The following is a 16,742-nucleotide window of genomic DNA, read 5'->3' as shown; positions in this document are numbered from 1 at the left end:
AGTTGGTACTAAGAAAATCTCCCCCACACCATTACACCACCAGCAGCAGCCTGAACTGTGATGCAAGGCAGGATGGATCCATGCTTTCATGTTGTTTACACCAAATTCTGACCCTACCATCTGAATGTGGCAGCAGAAATCCAGACTCATCAGACCAGGCAACGTTTTTCCAAGCTTCTATTGTCCAGTTTTGGTGAGCCTGTGTGAACTGTAGCCTCAGTTTCCTGTTGTTAGCTGACAGGAGTGGCACCTGGTGTGGTCTTCTGCTGCTGTAGCCCATCTGCTTCAAGGTTGGACGTGTTGTTGCTTCAGAGATGGTCTTCTGCAGACCTTGGTTGTAACCAGTGGTTATTTGACTTCCTGTTGCCTTTCTATCATCTTGAACCAGTCTGGCCATTCTCCTCTGACCTCTGGCATCAACAAGGCATTTTCACTCTGTGGATATTTCCTCTTTTTGGGACCATCCTCTGTAAACCCTAGAGATGGTTGTGTGTGAAAATCCCAGTAGATCGGCAGTTTCTGAAATACCAACAACCATGCCACGTTCAAAGTCGCTTAAATCACCTTTCTTCATCATTCTGATGCTTGGTTTGAACTTCAGCAGGTCGTCTTGACCATGTCTACATGCCTAAATGCATTGAGTTCATTGGCTGATTAACTATTTGTGTTAATGAGCAGTTGAACAGGTGTACCTAATAAAGTGGCTGGTGAGTGTATTTTATGAACTTTTGGTGGTGCAAATAGTGTTTGTGATTTAAGTCATTTCTGATTGGCTGTTGCAGCCTGTGAATTGAGTATGAAGGTGTATTCATTTTACAAAAGTCAAAGATTGAAATGTTCAGTCTGCCTGAGTGTTATTAGGACGTATGGCCAAATGTCCACTCAGCCTCCATTATGAGGTCTGTGCAAAGTGCAAAGTTTCAGTCGGTTATATTGTGTTATATCTGATTGCACAGTTGTACTATTAGATTTCTGCAGAGTTGACTGTGTTCACGTTAGTCACTCCATCGTACACACACACACATTCATTTATAATGAGAAACCCCTCGTAAATATAAAATGTTTAATCTGGTTTTATCTTTTGCAGTTGCAGTCTCTTGTTGTCCCTGTTTGATGATTCCACTTACAATTTATTTTACTTTCTTTTCCTTGGAGAGCAGTTTGTAACTATGTTTAGTTCTGTGCTGATAAAGTTTATTATTATCATTACTGTTCTGCAGAGTCGGCTCTGCCCGTCTTATTCCCTCCACCACACACACAAACAAACTCCTACAGACACACAACCCTCTGAGCCAGCAGTTCCACCCTCCTCCTTTACAATCTCAATACTTTCTAAACAGATCTGATGCTCCAAACTATCAATAATATATCCTGATATCACTCTTACAATATGCTGCTGCTGCTTTAGCGACACATGAGATATGTGTTTTTTGTCGACAACAGTACTCACGGCGCTCTCATCTTACTAAAAAGTAGATGTTTTTGCAGACCGCTGCATTTTTCTCCACACTTCCTATGGCGCTTCCTGCCACTGCTCTCCTCTGTATATCTATAATAGCAAGTGTATCCTATTGCCACTGGTCACGTCACTACCAGCTACACTTCACTCGTGCATGTGTGTGACTTCATGTGTCTGTGGTGGAATCAGCAGGATGTTCAATTACACTGGCTCAGCTGGTGTATATAGACAAAGAGGATGGTTTACTGAGTAGCCACGCACACACACACACACACACACACACACATTTCCACTGGAGTGCACACATCCTTTGTGAGCCAAAAGTGTTTCATTAAAGTTATGCCAGTAGAGCTGCTTGGGCTTGATCCCTTGACAAGCCACAGGCCTCGGCTAAATTACCACGATGGCAGGAAACAAAGAAAGACAGAGAGAGAAAGAGTGAGAGCGGGAGACTGCCATGAATCGATTCACAATAAGGGCTCAGTTCTTCTTGTTTAATTCGGCTGGACTCTTGATGGCTGACTGAGGACAAAATCAGCAGCTTTAAAAACAGGATATCAGACAGCCAGTCATGAAAGCATTATGTCCTGTCTCACAAATACAAATGAAACAAAGCTACTCAGCACAGCTCAGTTCTTTACACTTAATTCAGGACCAAAACTCTACCTTGTTTCCAGCCTCAGAGTCAGTGTAGTCTTTTTTTTATAGTGCAATTAAGTGATCACCTTGGGGACAAAGAGATGAACTGTACTCCACAATGGACTTGGGCACAATATCTGCAGTGCAGCTAAAATAAAGCTGAGCAACAACTCTTCACCGTGACCTTTTTCACAGACTTGTAGCCCCTACAACTTTCATGATGCAGAACTTTGTGAAGTACAGCAGTTTTTTTTTGTCTGTGCCTCTGTGCATTGTGTGCTGGTGTGTGTGTGTGTGTGTGTGTGTGTGTGTGTGTGTGTGTGTGTAATCCAACCCAATTGCCAGGATATATGTCGACACTGTATTTTTCTGCAAACCACAGATATATTGTATTTCTATGTGTCATTTATAGCAGATATACTATACTGACACTTTACATTTCTTTACATTTCAGTTTTAAATTTCATGTTGTGGTTATGCAGTGGTTTATTTGTTGTTAGGTTTAAGCACAAAAACCACTTGGGTGATGGCTAGGATAACATCATGTTTCTGCTTAAAAAACATGGTTTAGTTGCCACACACAGCTTGAAATGTGTCATTACAAATACCTAGTTTTGTCACAAGTAAACACAGCTTGAAGTGTCCCAATGCTTTGTTAAAAAATACCTGGTTTTGTTGCAAGAACCTTGGCTGGAAATGTCCCAAGGTGTCGATAAAAATACTCAGTTTTGTCGCAACAAACACGACTGGAAATATGCTTAGCTGGTTTGGTTGTAGCTAAGTATCACGTCATCCATCATCCCCTCCTTCACTGGATAAAAAACTCAGCTCACATACATGTGATCAGAACTGTGTCACTTAAGAGACATTAATATGACACATATGAAATGTACAGATTTAAAATATTGGTTTGCAGAAAGGTACAATGCTAACATTTTATTCTGATGACTGGTCTGATGTAGTCTCAGTACTGTAATAAGTGCATGTCTTTCATACACAAATTAAAACCCCGCAGCAGCTCTTTGACAATGTGTCAGTCGACAGAAACAACGTGTGTGTGTTTATTGGTTCTGGTGTGAGATGCTTATATGTGTGGGTGTCTGTGTAGTGTTGTCAGCCAGTGTGTGTGTGTGTGTGTGTGTGTGGCTTCAGGGATGAAATACCTCAACTACTGGTTTGGTTTCCATTAAAATTTGAGGATGAACTGGTGATCCCCTGACTTTTCCTCTGGTGCCACCATGATATTTACATTTTTGGGTTTTGGTGAAACACTCCACAATTTTTGGGCATATTGCCATGTCATTTAGTGAATATATTGGTGGTAACTCCAGGATGAATCTTAATGACTTTGGTGATCCTCTGACTTTTTCATCTAGTGCCACTATGAGGTTCACATTTGTGGTGTTGAATGAAATATCCCCACAGCGTTGGGGTGGATTGCCATGAAAATCAGTGCACACATTCAAATTCCCTTAAGTACTGAGCATATCTTTGTGGATTTGAGATGACGATATTTGATCCCAGCACGTTACTCCAATTTCTCCATTTTCAACAAATCACTGACCATTATTCACTGAAGGAATCTGCAAAAATAAAACAAAAAGAGTTTGAACATGAACATGATTAATGACAAGGAAAGGCGTTCTACTGCATATGCATGGGCTGATGGACATGTACATTCTCACACTGTTGTGGCATATGCGTAGAGTGTGCTTACTGTATGCAGATACCTCTTATGTCTGAATGTATGGCTATAATGACACAAATGTAAATATATTTATTCAATCTACCCTGTACACAGATTCTATAACATCCTCCTGATCCTGTCACTTCAGAACAGCACTCACACTGCTACCTGAGTGTGTCAGAAACTTGGCTGGCTCACAGTGCTGCTGCACTGTGAAAGAATGCCTTACATTATCACATAAGCTCTGCTGGAAGAAAAGGCTGAAGAAATGAAAACGCACCATGCAGTCGATGCCTATAGACTGCTGGGTTGTGCCGTCTTGGCTGTCACTCAGGGAGCTGTTTAAAGTCTGATATTCTGTCAGTAACATTTTAGCGGTGTGATGCAGAACAGTGTGATTTACGTGTTCTGTAGTCTGAGGCAAGTTATTGACAAGCTTAGCGAGGGAGTATTATAAAATCCTCGGACAAATCGAACTCTGATGAGCCATTGTGATTCAGTTTCTGCATCTCTGTTGAACTGAAACTGATAAATATTTCAGCTGATAAGCCTGTACGAATTTGTAATCCTTAAACCTGGGGTGCTATCATCCATCATCATGGCAAGTAAACCATGACAGTGACAGATTATACACAACACCAGCACCATGCACCCGACAAAACTAAATGGTGCAGCCATATTAATGTTATTAATCACACTTTTTCTGCTGTGACATGTCAAAATGGGTCTCTTATTCCTATTGAAACTACCCTTTGGTTGAGATACAATGTGGTGAGATTTAGGCAACCAGAACCACTAAACACTGAATGTTTTCTAAAAAGCCATCACACAAAAACAGGGCCTCTAGTGTCAAAGGCTGACGCATTGAACACTCATCCACCACCTCGACTGCACCAGTACTTTTTGCCGCACTATAAAAACATCATACTTCTGTAGTTTACAAATTTCAGTGGCACTCTCATAATTGTCTTGTCTGTGAACAGGCCACAGGACCGCTGACACAAAGGTGCTGCTGAGCAGTAAACATGTTGTGTCCTACACTGCAATGGCTGATGAGGCTCATGGGTAAAGTCGTATTAAAGTAAATCTACAGGAGCTTTGTTGCACCAGCAGGTGTGAGCTGTGGGTGATAGTGGTAATCACTTGGATTAAAGCATCACTTGAAAGGGTCAGGATTCAGCCCAGTGTCAGTCGAGATCTTACAGATGTTATTGAGGTATGAAACTTCAAGACAGAGGAGACATTTTTTCCCCTGAGTTACCTCAAGAAGCCCAGGAAACAAAAACAAGCCTCAGAGAAGCTGCAGGGAACATTCTCTCTATCTACTGCATTAATAATGAGGTTACAACCTGTGTGTGTGTGTGTGTGTGTGTGTGTGTGTGGCAGATTAAAGTTGCAATCTTGAAGATTTCATTCCTCACTGATTCGGTGACACCTGTAGTTACTGGTGATAACAGCTGATGTGGTTGGGGCAGCAAGTCAAGACTAAAGAAGTCAGGCTTTTTTCCATTATTCTTTGAGCAACCAGGAGTCAAATTTATTCTTCACACAGCATGAGTCTGTGGATGGCAGGGCGAAGTGAAAGGAGTTGTTACCTTGCTAAGTTGTAAGTGTGCAGTCGCTGCAGCTTTTAATCTAACCAACTCAGTCTCACTCCCAGGCCGTCAAATACTGGTGCTTGGTCAGTGTCCCGTCAGTGTCAGACAGAGATGCACAGAGGCAACCTTTAGTGGCTGTATGAGGGGACCTGGGCGGCGGCATTTATTGATGCTCTGATTTGGTTTTCTCCGGGTACCCCGCTTCCTCCCACAGTCTAAAGACATGCAGGTTAATTGGTGACTCTAAATTGACCGTAGGTGTGAATGGTTGTCTGTCTCTATGTGTCAGCCCTGTGATAGTCTGGCGACCTGTCCAGGTTGTACCCTGCCTCTCGCCCAATGTCAGCTGGGATAGGCTCCAGCCCCCCCGTGACCCCTATCAGGATAAGTGGTTACGGAGAATGAATGAATGAATGCATTTAACGCGTGGAAACTGTACATAATAAAAGTCACTTGGTGTTTTGCCAGTTAAATGCTTTTAATGTGAAGCTGCAGCAGTAGGAAATGCTCAGTTTGCATGAGCAGTAACTTAACACATAATTTTTTCAGTGAATGTCACCCTCTACATCCAGTTCATAATACTGCACATAAATAAATATTGCAATACTTTCATTTGTGGTCAACAGGCTTTGCTACCATTGTGTTACTTCATCCAGTCATAGTGATTTAACTGACATGTATTTGGATTAAAATCTTGGAGAATAATACTTTAAATATGCTTGTGTAGGTAAAAAAAATGCCTTGATATATGTCTGGAACAAGTAGCCTACTACACTACTTATTGGACACACACACACACACACACACACACTCTTCGTGAAACCATGGATTCTGTGATCAGACACATCATCCATCATCCTTTGCTAACAAGGGTTTAACCAGGCAAAACAAATGACACCTCTCCAGAACATTACAAGATCTTCGTCGAGAACGCACAGTCTGATTTATCAGAGCATTAATTATGGATGGACCTTTATTACATCAGCTGTGTGGGAGGAGAGGAGACGATGTTGTCTCTTTGTTGGTCAGTGTTTGTCAGGGATTGAATCTTTTCTGCCTTCTTTGATTAAATGTCTTGATTGATCACTTTTTACAGAACGTAATATATTGTATGTAACAATTCATAAATTTGTGTATTGATATGCATTAACTTGATGGTTTTGAGACAAGGGTGAGTCAGATTAAATGTCACTACAGTAATGATGCATCGGTATAATTTTACAGTTTTATAGCTGTTGTCTGTGTGACAGATGGCATTGTTGTGAAACCAGTGGTATACATTTTTTCACAGCTAGAGTCTGGGATGTTTGTCCTTGATGTTCAGTGTGTGCTGTTAATACACACTCTTCAGTCGCATTAATGCCACTGATGGCTCAGTGTTTTGTACAACTAAAGAGTGGGAGCTCATCTATTTCATGACTACGACAGCTTCACTCTGCATCAATTCTCATTAAGCTGCTGTCTATGTGCAATTAACAGCTACATTCATTTCACTTCAATTAACTAGAGGAGATACAAAACGCAGCAAGATTATCAATTTGTCTAAAAGAAGGCTGCGGGGATGTTTTGAAAAGATGAATAATGTGGACAGAGGCTTTGCAGATAGAAATGTTTTCAAAGGTTTGTGTTTCAGACCTTTTACACATCAGACATCTTGTTTGTTCCAACACAGCCTTTTCCCTGTACAGGTAATTTCTGAAAAACCTTATCATCAACGCCCAGGGGCAGAGCAATTTTACATACCGTCACAAAATGAACGTATACTTTTTTATGGCCACATCTGGATGGAGCTCAGCAGAACTGCAGATAATGTGCAGAAGGTAAAGTTTTTTTAGTGGCACTGTTATTATCAGTGCATAAAAGTCTGGACTCAGTGATTTTAAAGTTCTCTCCCTGTCCTGGTGTTAACTCTGCCACTAAACTTCTTGAAGTGCCAGCTCATTACTGTGAGCATCAGCATCCCTGGTGCCTGCATGAAGGAGAGAAGGCTGACAGACTGTCAGGGCCATGCACACAATAAATTCAAGTCATACACTCTATTCAAGGTAAAACTTAGCACCAAGCAAAAGTAATTGTATGCAGACTGTTTTACAGTAAAGGACAATCAAATGCCAATCTTCAGTGGTTTAATTCATGAAAACAGATTAACGACACTAAAGGCCCAGACACACTAATCTGACATCACAGAACTAGTGACAAGGAAGGCCGACTGTTGCATCACCTCACGTTGCCTGTGTCTTAGCCGAAAAGTTGCTTTTGAACACAGCTGACAGTCAACTAGCACATATGTTCTGTACCTATGTGAGAGAAAATTACTCTCCATAGCAGCAAGCAGCAGTAGACTGTATCCGCCATTCAAAAAGGGACACCAGAAGACCGACAGGCCAGATTCAAGACACTAGTGAGCCAGTTAGCACAAGAACAAAGGATATACTGTGTGCTAACGAATTACAAATTGTTTCTGCTAAAGAGCTCAGTGGCTAAAAAAATACCTAACCTTATCACAAATTTGTTTCAATTTCACGCCTCCTGGCTTTTTGTCATTTGCTTTCCTCACTTTCATTTCTCTTCTGGTGCACAAGTTGAACTGCCAGTCAAAGTGATTTCATTCACCGTCCGGCTCCACTATCTCCAATGCTGATTCAAGATGCTGAATCGGCCAAAAATAAGCCGACAAGGGCCAATGAAGGCCAACGGTGTAGGACACTCCACAAAAGCTAGGGCGACAGACGCTAACTGAGGGCTCTAACTTGACCAAGGGCAGATGGTCAGCTTGGTGTGTCAGGGTCCTAAGAGTCTACAGCCATGCCACTGCCGGCACTGTGAGGTTGCACTTCAGTGGTTAAGGGATCACCAAATTGTTGAAATTCATCCTGAATTCAATACCAAATTCATCCTTAACATGACAATGCCCCTTCATATGCCACAGTCAAACGCTGGGTACGAGAATTCAAGCGTAGCAGGGAGAGTGTTGAAGATGGGTCCCAACCTGGAGAGATCTTTCCCACTGGGATAAAGGCGCTTTAGCACCACTGGAGTGAGTGTGTTGCCCTTGAGGGGGGATTATGTTGAAAAATAAAAGCGCTGAAAAATCTTCCTTGAGGCTTAAAACTTTTCAGTCACTCGTACTCACACTTCTGCACAAGCTGCACAATCCTCCGGGTTTTTTAATGACAGAAAATATTTAAAGGAAATTAATTTGCACCCATAGCTGGATCTGTAAAATCACCCAGCTGAGCAAATGTAAAAGATAATAAAGATGATTTTATGGATAAAGCCTGTGCTGCAATATTAGGGCTTTGTACTAGACTTACAATAATTATGGAAAGAAAGCTGCTTCAATGTCTGAATGTGAAATGCTAAGAGGGAGACATGGCGGCACATCTGCACCAGGAATGAATCACTTGTTCCTTATTTGTCAAGGTTTTCCATCATTAGAGTGCAGCTTAGTCTGCCACTTGTTGTTTCTCATTGAGAGTGACGGCATATAATGCCAGAGAGGGAGAGCAGAGGGAAGTGTAACACAACAGTCTCTGTGGACAACATACACCAAGGCTGCTATAACCCTGAACTAATCCCAACTGTGTTTTTCAGTGTAGAAAAGCCTCTTCAGGAAGCGAGGTCTGGCCAGAATGACCCTGCCTTTGAAGCGATATCATGCACAGTGAATGCACCGACTCTGCATCTGTCCCACTGTTTTTGACAAACATGCAGGCAGGGAGCCAGTGGTTTGGTTGCCATGGATACCGTTTCAGGTGTTTTTGGGCTCTACTGTCTGCTAGCGCTTTGCACCATGGTCTGACGGGCTTCTGGGTCTGTTTGTGTGTGCATGTGTGTGTGTGTGTGTGTGTGTGTGTGTGTGTGTGTGTGTGTGCATGTGCACTAATGTGGGAGTGTGTGCCTGTGTACCCAGCATATTGATGCTGTCTGTGAGCAGAAAGCTTCTCTTTTTCAGTCTGCCACGCCACGTCTTATCTCTGTCGTCTTCTCTTCTCTTCTCTTCTCTTCTCTTCTCTTCTCTTCTCTTCTCCTCAGTCTCACAGCACCACATCTCACCACCCCTCCCATTCTCTCCTTCCCCTGCCTTTTTTGATCTCTCTCTATATATTCCCATCAATCCCCCCTTCTCTCCCCTCCTCCCCACGGATAGACAGTCTGAGTGTAGTAGGTCAGACTTGGCCAACCCTTTTTGACCCAGCAGCTCCACTTGCAAGGCAGTGCACTGTGCGCCCAGGCTGAAAGACCGATGGCACCAGGAGACAGAGAGAGACAGAGACGAAGAGGATGAATCAAAGAGGAAGACGGAGGGAAACAAAGATTGATGGTCAAGGGAAAACCTCGCTGTAAAGGTCTGATTTACAGTCGTCCGAGATCAAATGACAGTAAAACACAATCAGAGTAATGCTCCTGGTCAGTTCACGGTGAGGTGAGACGGGTGGGCGCAGTCTGGACGTCCTCCTCCAGCGTCCTTTCATTTGATTTAATTCATGGTGAAGTGAGCTATTAATCAGAACTATTAGGTTGAAGAGATTTTCCAATTTTAACACACTTTTAACACAAGCCTAGATTGTCTTTTAACTGATAATATTACGACCAATAGTATTTCTTGTACACTGTTAACACCTCATAAACAATATTTAGTATAATGAGCCGATAAGTTTGTTGTTTCAGAGGACTGTGACGAAGATATGACCTAAGCGAGACATTTTACAGCTGAAAAATTAACTTGTTGTCAGTGCTCTCTAGTGGACAAACTATGAAACACTGTTTCTTAATTACCTCAGACACATTTTGGCATTTCTGTACTGCAGTTTTTGTTAATCATGAGCCAACATACACCCCAATATCACAAACCTTTCTCCATTGAATTCCATTTTATATACTGTGCTATTTGCCAAAAGCTTAATGTTCCAGCTCTAATAACTTTTAATTAACTAATTACAGGATGTGCATAGAAATCCTCTTTTCCCACTGCCAAATAAAGCATTAACCAAAAAGGAAAAGATAGAAAAGATAATATCTATCATTAAAAGTCTGTCTGGTTCTGCCCAGCAACAGAGGCGCACTTAGCAAGTCCCAAAAGTGTTACTGTGAAGGAGCAGTGACACCAAGACAGTGTTGCTACAAGGGCGGCGGGTAATTTTATCAGCGTGTTTATCTGGTGTTAGACTGTCACTGAATGAAATTATTAACATGACCAAGTCAATATCAGCACTGTCGGCTAGATTTACTCAAGTATGCACCACACTGTGGGCGTGCATGCATGCTTACACGGATACACACATGAAGATGAGCCACTTTCAGTCATGTAGTGTAACAGGCAAAGGTCAGATCCTTAGGAACAAGGTACAAAATGCAAGAACACTAATACAACTGTCCTCGAATCCTACACTATAATCAAGATTCCATCTCTCTCTACACACACACACACACACACACACACACAGAGTTAAAAAGCCTCTTGAGTGTGAAGCACTTGAAGCCAAAGAACAGTCAGAACACCTGACACTTCCACAGAGAAACATTATCACTTTCCCATCTACAGCACACAGGTCGAGAGCACAACATTATCCTCAGTTAAAGACCATTAGGCTGGACGATAGACAGATGGATGGACAGATACATGTAGACAGACAGATAGATGGATAGACAGATGACATGATAGATAGAATTGGAAGAAATAAATGGCACAGTAAAAGATGAATTAAACAATTCTTTGGCTGAGAGCCCAGAAACACCACACATTCACACAAAACTAAACAGATGTATAGTGAGGAGAGCTCACCTTCATGATGCATCCTTCTGTCGTTGCTCCACTCTGAAACACATGTGCTTTGCTGGGTGTGTGTGATGAGAGAAACCAGAGGAGTGTGTGTGTGTGTGTGTGTGAGCTGTAAAATCTGTCGCTTCCCCCTCTTCCCCCTGGAGTCACAGAGGAGGGGAGTTGGTCCCTCTCCGCAGCAAAAATGTGTGTGTTGTAAATGCACGTGTGTGTGTGTGTGTGAGATGAGAGTCGGAGAGGGAAAGTGCTGCTCCTCCTGCCTGTTATGTGAATGAAAACTCTAGACACAGAAGGACACACCTTAATCCTAACATGATGCCGTCCGCCTCGGTCTATCTTTCCCTCTATCTATCCTCTACTCACACTTTTCCCATCATCCGGCACTCCTCTCTTCTCTATGTTTCCTGTCCTCCCTCCTCTCTGTCTCACTTTCCTCTTCTCCTCTTGTCTCTCCGTATCGTGTGTTCGTCTACCTCCTTCTAACTCTCCCTCTCTGTCCCTCCCTCCCTCTGATAGAAAGCTCACATTTCCCTGTTCTCCCATATAGACAGAAAAAGAGGGAGGGAAGGGAGAATAAATAGATGGATGGTCCGGCTCTCCTCCTTTCTTTTCACTGTCACACATCCTTTTGGCTCTCCTCTCACCCTACTGTGCATGAGAATATGCCTTTGCACTCACTCAGTTAATCTGCATGTGAGTAAAAACACACATTACACACAGGTTTTGAGTCAGAAATACAATTAATATACAGAGAAATGTCTCACTGATGCCCAGGCACAGGTTAAAAGCACAGTTGCAACTATTACAAAGTGTTTTATCACCCGATATCTGCACCTTGATTCACTATTCTGCTTTCTTTGATCACACAAAATGCAATGAGCAAGTCTGCAATAACTCAGGGCATGCACACTAATGCATCCTATGTCCTATTCCGATATGTGAATGAGGCATAAATAAAGCTTTAGGGTGCAGAAATGAGGTGCTTTATGGTATTTCAGAGTGAACCTTAGTGTGAGAGAACACACATAATCTTTAAAGGTTAACTTCACACAGTTTCAGTATGCAATGGCAGTACACTGAAATGCAACGTCTGCTCACATACTGAGGAGGAATAGTAAATCTTTTAATCTGCCCTGCAGCTGAGTACTGACACAGAGGGGCCATCAGAGGGCGCTGTTACACTTCACAGGTCAGAGCTCAATACAATGCAGGAGATGTGAAGGAGAGATAAGAGGAATGGCCTTCTTGTTGCTCATTCTAATTCATTTTTGGAAGTCACTTGTCATTGTATCAGTAAAATAGAACTCCAGATTGTTAGACAGCCTCGGGGTTGTTAAAAGATTAGTTTCTTAGGCCTTAAAACAGCCATCATCATTTGAAAAAACTTTTAAAGGGTTCAAGAATAGGTATGTTTCTTTAGTCTATAATAAGAGTAAGAATCATCATTTCATTACCTTAGAATTAATTGATTCATTTTCAGTAACCGCTTATCCCTATCCCAGCTGACATTGGGCGAGAGGCAGGGTTCACCCTGGACAGGTCACCAGACTATCACAGGGCTGACACATAGAGACAGACAACCATTCACACTCACATTCACACCTACGGGCAATTTAGAGTCACCAATTAACCTGCATGTCTTTGGACTGTGGGAGGAAGCTGGAGTACCCAAGGAAAACCCACGCTGACACGGGGAGAACATGCACTCCGCACAGAAGGGCTCTATCCCGGGTTCAAACCAGGAACCCTCTCCCTGTGAGGTGCTTTTCTTCCTCAGAATGACCCGTTTATCTACATATAGGAATATAGGAGTGGGTCACACCATCATGTTCCTACAGTAGCCCAGAACAGATAAACCAAACAGTGGGTCTAGATAGAGCCATTTGCATTTCGCTTCAGCCACCATAGTTAGAAATCTCTTTGTGATGAAAGTGTAGAAAAAAACAAACTTTTTTAATGTGAAACTGCTTCATTTAAAAAAAAAAAAGGTTTAAATCACCTGTTCGGTTTGTTTCAGAGAGGAGGAGACCTCTGCAGATAATTCAGCTCCTGCTAAAAACCTCCTGAATGTTTAGATCCTCAGTTATCAGAGAAAAAAGATGAGCACACATTAACAGGTGTTGGGCAAGTGGCCTTTCTCCGACATGCCACAGTAGCGTCAGACCTGTTAAAACGTAAGTGAACGGGCAACCTTCAAGTGCAAAGTTAGTCCACTAAACAAGCTTTTTTTCCACAAAGACCGCCTCATATCGTTAGAATAAATGTCAGAGAACATATAGAAAACGACATGTAAACATGTTGTCTTACCTTACCGGTGTGGTGCCGTGTTTGTTTACCATTTAGCTCTGCTTTCCAAAGCGTGGCCGAAATATCGCGAGAACAAGCAGCGATCTCATACTGTGCCTGAAATCTCGTGAGAACAAGCAGCAACAGCTGGAAGGCAGAACCAGACAGTAGCCTGAAAAGTTCATTCATTTATTTTATGAAAGATTTATAGAATAATGGCTGACTTTTTGCCAGACTTCGACTTTGTGGAGGAGGAATTTGATTTTGCAGAGTTTGATGGCTGCCCTTATTTATTTGAGCCAGAATACACTGACGAAGAGCTTCGTGAAATTGAAGAACGGAGGAGGAGAGAGAGAGGCGCAACAGGTAGAGGACGAGATAGGAGGAATGGCTGCTGCAAGGCTGCGTAGCTCTGGAGATTGGTGGTGTACCTGTGAATGCTGTGCCCCAGTGCCCACAGAAGAGGAATGCCTCTGTTGCAAGGAATTGGATCGGTTGCAGCCTTATTTTCAAGGTCTGGATGTGACCGAGGACGAGACACCTCCACCTGGAGTAGTATCCAGCTGGGCTTTATCTAGAACTCGCCATATTTCAGCCGCACTTTGGAAAGCAGAGTTAGATGGTAAACAAACATGGCAGCACACCGGTAAGGTAAGACAACACGTTTACATGTCGTTTTCTATATGTTCTCTGACATTTATCCTAACGATATGAGGTGGTCTTTGTGGAGAAAAAGCTTGTTTAGTGGACTAACTTTGCACTTGAAGGTTGCCCGTTCACTTACGTTTTAACAGGTCTGACGCTACTATGCGCCCTGGCTGTATCTAGGCTAACGGCTAACATGCTAACTATTATTTTTATGTCACTAGTCACTTGAAACAAATTTAGGACGATCGGAGACAGGTTGAAATAAACCGAAATTTCCCTTTAGATGTCTTTCCCTGTTTTTATCACCAGGTGTCTCATTAGTTAACATTGCATACGCACAAAACGAGGCCTGAAAGAGGTGTACATGACTTAAGACGCAAAAGTGGTGATGTAGGAGCAAGGGCTGCAGGCTGGAGTTGAGCCCGCGGCCGCTGCAGCAAGGGCGCTGCCTCTGTACATGGGGCTCCTGCTCTACCCACTAAGCCACTAAGCCCACTAAGCCAATGACGCCCCAACACTAAAGAAATTCTAACTGGGAGAAGCCTCAGCTGGTTGCAATCTGCAATCCTCACCTAGAGGCCACTAAATCCCCCTAAATCTGACACACTGTGCCTTTACTTTACCAATGTCAATGCAAAATGGAGCAGAGGATAGTTCAGAATAGAAGATGCAGTTTCATTTATTTCCCATTGTTTAAAGTCCTTATAAGGACATTGTTTTTATGTCTTTTATGGAGCACCTGCCTGCAGCTTACTACCCTCCAGCTCCGTACAACTTTACTACATCTGCAATAAAAGCCTATAAACAAACATTAGTTCTGTAACCTACACTTTACACAGCCAGCTTTCACAAATCACTTGCGAGGCTACAAGGATGATCTTAAACTCAAGTTAAAGATTGTTGTGCCTGCCCATTAGTGGAGCTGCTCATCTGTGTTATGGGATATTCGTCTTGTTTATTTCAGCAGCAGGTGACGGGAACATAGTGAGTGAAATCATCCATTTAGATTATCCCAACTTTTATTCTAACTTAAATCATCCCGCAGTGCCAGAGGGTGGATTCACAAGTATAAATCTAAGAGGCTTTCAGTCCTAAAGTATTGATCTATACCATGCTTGTCTAATGCATAATATATATCACAGTATATAAGCTGAATGTCAGATCAATAACCGATCACTTCTCTGTGCCTGATTAATCGTGACTACCTGCTGTGAGTGCCTCTGAACTCTGAAATGTCTCTCTGTTTGTGTCTTTGTGCTCCACATCAGAGGAGTTTTCATCCCCGAGGGGATTCTGGGTCATTACAGCAGCAAAGAACTGCCTCTAAATAAAAATGTAACAAATAAAGTAGATTTGCAAGAGCGGCTTCATGCAGACGTCTAATTCACCATAGTGTGTACTGCACGAACAGAAATCTGAGACTATTATGAAGGATTTGATATTCTAGTGTTTCCAAGTGTAGGATGTGTCAGTTTCTCTACACACCAACAAAAAAAAACAAGGGTGGTGTTTGTATTTGTCACAGGCGTCACTGCTCATCATCTCTGCTGTCCATCTGTAGAAGTTGGAGAGTTTTTATAATTGTATTCCTCTGCAGAGCTGTGACTGTTCTTACTGTCTTGGCAGTGCTCGCAACACAGAACGAGGAAGACTTTGTTCAGCTGTGTCTTATAATGATAGTTCAGTGTGTGTGTGTGTGTGTGTGTGTGTGTGTGTGTGTTGAAACAACTGGCCCAGGTCATTTCACAGCCGGTCTTCAGATATCAGCTCTAACTCTCCTCTGCCATGTCCTCAGGCAGGTGGTGGGGAGCCGTCAGATGCTGTGCTTTATGAAAGGTCAAGCTGCTGCCTCCCTCTGGTCAGTGTCAGCTAGCACTGTTAGAAGCCAGGCAGCATGCTGATGTGTTTTTTTTTGTTTTTTTTTTACCCTTCAACTACCTGCCGTACTCTATTTGGATGTTTGTGTGCAAGATTCACCAAATCTTTGATACTTTAACTGAAGCTTTGAAGCTCCACAAGTATTTACAATAAATGTCAGATATAGAGGGATGTGGTTTTATTTCTTGGTTTTTCTTCAAATATAAAGAAAATCAGCAAAGTCAGAGCTACAGTGAATATATCATCCTGTCACAACAAAATGAATCTCTACACCAACACTTCACACTCAGGACAGAGTAGGTCACTCTAGGAGATAATTATTCCCCTGGCACTATGTTTGTGACTCTCTAGCCTCCTATCTCTTTGAATGGTTAGGGTCCTGAAAATATCATGATTTCCATTTCAGATTAAGATTTCTCTTTGGGGTCTAACTGTTTCTCTGTGTGGTCTTTTTGCATCTTTAAGGTCATTTTGTGAATTTTTTTTTATCTTTTTGTGTCTCATTTTGTGCATTTTTTGTTCATTCTGTGCCTCTTTAAAGTGATTTTGTGTCTCTTTTAAGTCATTTTGTGGGTCTTTTGGGTCATTTTGTGCATTTTTTGTTCATTCTGTGTCTCTTTAAAGTGATTTTGTGTCTCTTTTAAGTCATTTTGTGGGTCTTTTGGGTCATTTTGTGCATTTTTTGTTCATTCTGTGTCTCTTTAAAGTGATTTTGTGTCTCTTTTAAGTCATTTTGTGGTTCTTTTGGGTCATTTTGTGCATTTT

At 42.3% G+C, this 16,742-nt stretch overlaps 1 protein-coding gene across 1 annotated transcript in view; it reads right to left on the bottom strand.

Moving 5' to 3' along the window:
- The window catches only part of LOC117248566 (inactive phospholipase D5-like), a 65,797-nt gene extending 54,114 nt beyond the window's left edge, over positions 1-11,683 (bottom strand). The window contains exon 1 of the mRNA XM_033613767.2: positions 11,169-11,683. Coding sequence (XP_033469658.1) covers positions 11,169-11,174 — 6 coding nt within the window. The 5' untranslated portion in view covers positions 11,175-11,683. The remainder of the gene's footprint in view (positions 1-11,168) is intronic.
- Between the last annotated feature and the right edge of the window lie 5,059 nt (positions 11,684-16,742).

The sequence above is a fragment of the Epinephelus lanceolatus genome, chromosome 17 (genome assembly GCF_041903045.1).
Source record: "Epinephelus lanceolatus isolate andai-2023 chromosome 17, ASM4190304v1, whole genome shotgun sequence".
Classification (NCBI taxonomy): domain Eukaryota; kingdom Metazoa; phylum Chordata; class Actinopteri; order Perciformes; family Serranidae; genus Epinephelus; species Epinephelus lanceolatus.
The sequence above is the reverse complement of the archived record's forward strand: the minus strand, read 5'-3'. Positions and strand labels throughout refer to the sequence as shown.